General features: G+C 47.5%; 1 protein-coding gene across 1 annotated transcript in view; it reads right to left on the minus strand.

Moving 5' to 3' along the window:
• The window catches only part of ALMS1 (ALMS1 centrosome and basal body associated protein), a 27,640-nt gene extending 24,392 nt beyond the window's left edge, over positions 1 to 3,248 (minus strand). The window contains exons 1-2 of the mRNA XM_029963713.1: positions 1,882 to 3,248; positions 1,169 to 1,299 (exon numbers count right to left, since the gene is read on the minus strand). Coding sequence (XP_029819573.1) covers positions 1,169 to 1,299; positions 1,882 to 3,175 — 1,425 coding nt within the window. The 5' untranslated portion in view covers positions 3,176 to 3,248. The remainder of the gene's footprint in view (positions 1 to 1,168; positions 1,300 to 1,881) is intronic.
• Positions 3,249 to 4,047: the final 799 nt, after the last annotated feature.

Raw genomic sequence — 4,047 nt, forward strand, 5'->3', positions numbered from 1 at the left:
AAGGGGAAAAAGGAAGGGGAAAAAGGAAGGGGAAAAAGAAAGGGGAAAAAGAAAGGGGAAAAAGAAAGGGGAAAAAGAAAGGGGAAAAAGAAAGGGAAAAAAGAAAGGGAAAAAAGAAAGGGAAAAAAGAAAGGGAAAAAAGAAAGGGAAAAAAAGAAAGGGAAAAAAGAAAGGGAAAAAAGAAAGGGAAAAAAAGAAAGGGAAAAAAAGAAAGGGAAAAAAGAAAGGGAAAAAAGAAAGGGAAAAAAGAAAGGGAAAAAAGAAAGGGAAAAAAGAAAGGGGGGGGAAAAGAAAGGGGAAAAAGGGAAAAAAGAAAGGGAAAAAAGAAAGGGAAAAAAAGAAAAGAAGTTCTTCCTAAAGCTCAGGACACTTGTCTGAAACACCAGTCCCTGGAAATCCTGGGATTTCCATAATCACACTGGACAATGCCAAAATAAAAAAGATATTTAAAGGGGGAAAAAAAGAAGGTAAAATACTCCTGGTTAGAAAAATTCCAGTGTGGATATTTATGTTAATATATGGACTAGAAATGTTCCCAAGGAGATACACAAAACATGACAATTACATGGCAGGTTTTCCCAGGAAAACAGAGTTGCAAGAGACTGGAAGCTCAGCTTGCCCTGCCCCAAATCAGCACTGGATTATCCTACAGATACTTCCCAAGCTTTTAAGAACATCCAGTGATTACCATTCCAGAATTTTCCTTACCTTGAAGGAGTTTGGATTCCAACAGGAACTGGAAAAGCCCCTTCCCTCTGATCAACACAGAGCAGGAATAATTCCCTCCCTCCTTCCCTGAAGATCCTTTGAAAACCAAGGATCTCACGGGAATTAAGACAACAAAAACTCCCCTTGCCCAGAGGATATTCCATTGTCCAGGGAGCTCCTTCCCTGGAGGAGGAGTTTCCAAGGCACAACCAGCACCTGCATAAATATTTTGGGAAAAGAGCTCCTCGAGCCACTCCAGGAGCAGAATCTGCAGAACTTTGTCACAATAACACGAATTTTCCCAACACATCTGTGCCCTCCAGACCTTCCTTTGGAACATCCTCGGCTCTGTGTCCCCTCCCCACATCCCAGACAGCTCCTCCCTCAAGATTCCAACTCCTACTTGGGGAAAACAATTAAAAAAACCCTCACAGGAACATGTGGAAAAGCTGGTTTGTACCTTGGCCTGCACGGATTTCTTGGCCCTCAGGAGCAGCTCTGCCTTGATTTCCTCGATTCTTTGCTGGGTCTCCTCATCCCAGTCTGGCAGAGATTCCTGGGATCTGTTGGCCAGTCTCAGCTTCACCCAGGCTGTCAAAACAAAACAAACCAGGAAGAGTTTTCCTTTCCCATTTTGTGGAATGAAAACAGTTTGATAACTTAAAATCATTTCTAGGTTCCCACGACCGAGGGAACAAAGCCCCACTGTGGAATTCCAGAGCTCCTGGAGTGACCAGGAATACAATGTAAATGTATTTGTAACTACAATGTAAATGACCAGGAATACAATGGGATTTTGGAACATTTCTTTGGAGAGATGGATCCAGGATCTTCCTCCTGTAGTCTCAGCCATAAATCAAAACTCACTCACACAATCCCGTCCCGAATTCTCGAGCTAATAAAATATCAATGTCAGGCAAAAGGTTTTCCGAGTGGAAAAGCCCAATTCTATCCCATTTTACATAGGAGTACTAAAAAATATCCATCATTTAAGCCCTGTCCTATTAAAGCTGATTGTTATAATATGATATAATCACCTCCAAAATCAGGGGAGCAGACACAGATCCCTTCATATCCACATCAAAGCGACCCCTTAAACACGAACCTAAATAAAGATTTGTCGTTTTAATAATAAAATATAACAAATAAAACACAACAGAGATGTTTCCTCACCTCGGATTTTCCTCTCCTGCTCCTCTGCATTCCTGAGGATTCGGGCTGCCTCTATCCCAGGGGATCCACTCCTCAGGAGGGTCCGGACACGGGCAGCCAGGGAATCCCCACTGCTGCTGCTGCCGCTGCCCCCCAGCCCTCCTCCCTTGATCCTGGCACCACCAGCTCCACTCAGGATGCTCTGGAATCCCCCTGTGCCAGGGGGATGCTCTGATGAGGGGGGAGGATTCCCCAGGAGGTTCCTGACACGGGCAGCCAGGGAATCTCCGCTGCTGCTCTCGTCGCTCCCCCGGGCGCCGCCGGCTTTGCTTCCAGCTCCACCAGACTGGGACGTGCTCTGGAAGGTTCCTGGGATATCAGTGATGCTTCCAGGGGGCTCTGAGGAAGGAGGATTGCCCAGCTCTGAGGCTGCCCCGGTGCTGCCCTCACTGCTGGCACTGCTCTGTGCCAGGCCCACCAGGGCACGTTGGTTCCTGTCCGTGGTGACGCTGCTACAACCCTCCGGCTCCGACCTTCCCGCCGATTTTCCCGCCCTGAACTCCTGGGATATTTCCTTCATCCCTTCGCCGCGGTGCAAGTTGATGTCCAAAGGGTTCTCCCACCTTAAGTTACACGTGTCAGAATTCCAAGGGTTTATTCCCAACCTTTCTTCTCGCACACTTGGCCGGGTCGCAGCCTCATCCCACGACGGTCTCTTCTGGAACTGAGGGGTTCTGTCCTTCGCCCACCTGGGATCTCTGGGATCATCCTCCTGTCTCAGCAGCACCAGGGAAGACTCCCCAGTTTCTCTACAAGAGGCCATGGAAAAGGCAGGAGGACACCACCTGGCACTCAAATCCTCTGCCTTTGCCAGGAGCTCCCGGATGTCCTTCAACACACCCAACCCCAGCAAAGAATCACCTCCTTGCTCCTTATTTCTCTCACTTCCCACACTGGAGGTCTGGGATCCTCTGTCAGCTTCCACTCCATCTTGAGCTCCAGCCAAAACACCAGCAGCCCATCTCTGCAGGCTGCTGTCCAAAATTTTGGACTCGTTTTTAGCAAGATCCTGAGTGCTGGTCAGAACAAGGAGGGGACTCCCCGTGTCAGAAGAGCAGTCGAGTGGATCCTGCTTCGCTCCAACAAGTCTGGAGACAGCAGGACACTCTGGATCTTGTGTGGAAATCGGAGCATCCACCTCCAGCTGGTGGCATGACACACTGCACTGGCTCGCTGGGTTGTCTCCAAAAAATTTTGGGAAGCTGGGAGAGAGCTCCTGGGGTGACAGAACATCAGAGCCAACCTCCGACTCCATGGGAATGGAAATGCTGAGAGCGGAAGTGTCGGAGTCAAAACCCGTTGGCACCACCTCAAATGCTGGCAACAATTTACCTGCAAAGGCACAGGACATTCATTAACTAATTTACTGCATCAGCAAAGACTGATTTTTCTTGTACTAAAGGGTTTGGAAAGAGAGAGGGAAGAATTCAAATACTGGAATTTTCCCTCATTTTTAGAATGAGATTTGAGCTCAGACTTCCATGAGAATTGTTCCACTGGAAGAAACCTCTTAGACTGTTTTGGATGAATATCAAAGAAACTACAGAACTTGACTTAAATAACTTCTTTTTAAATAAATGCTTAGACTAGATTTGAAATAAATGTTCTTAGATAAATGACACAGTGGTGCTTGAATGTCCAAATGCACACCTGGGTTATAAAACCACCCCTGAATAAAACAGGAGGGCTGGGGGGGGAAGTACTTCCAAAATATCCTTCTGGAAAATGGCAAAGCACACACTATGGATAAGTTTGTTTCCCACTACTGGTTAGGAAGGTCCTAATAGTTTCAAGTACAATAAGTTATCCAGAGCCCAGTTAAATAGGGAAAAGAGGTTGGAGCTGGGGAGAGTCAGACTCTGCTCCCAGGGAACAAGGGACAGGAGGAGAGGAAACGGCCTCAAGTTGCACCAGAGAAGGTTTAGATTGGATAATAGGGAAAATTTCTTCCTGGAAAGAGTTGTCCAGCCCTGGCACAGCTGCCCAGGGCACGGGGGGAGTCCCCATCCCTGGAGGGATCTAAAAATTCCTGTGGATGTGGCACTTGGGGACATGGATTAGTGGCCTTGGCAGTGCTGGGGGAATGTTTGGACTGGATGGTCTCAGAGGGCTTTTCCAACCTGAATG

The sequence above is a fragment of the Manacus vitellinus genome, unplaced genomic scaffold (assembly GCF_001715985.3).
Source record: "Manacus vitellinus isolate BGI_N305 unplaced genomic scaffold, ASM171598v3 scaffold_61_pilon, whole genome shotgun sequence".
NCBI classification, from domain to species: Eukaryota; Metazoa; Chordata; class Aves; order Passeriformes; family Pipridae; genus Manacus; species Manacus vitellinus.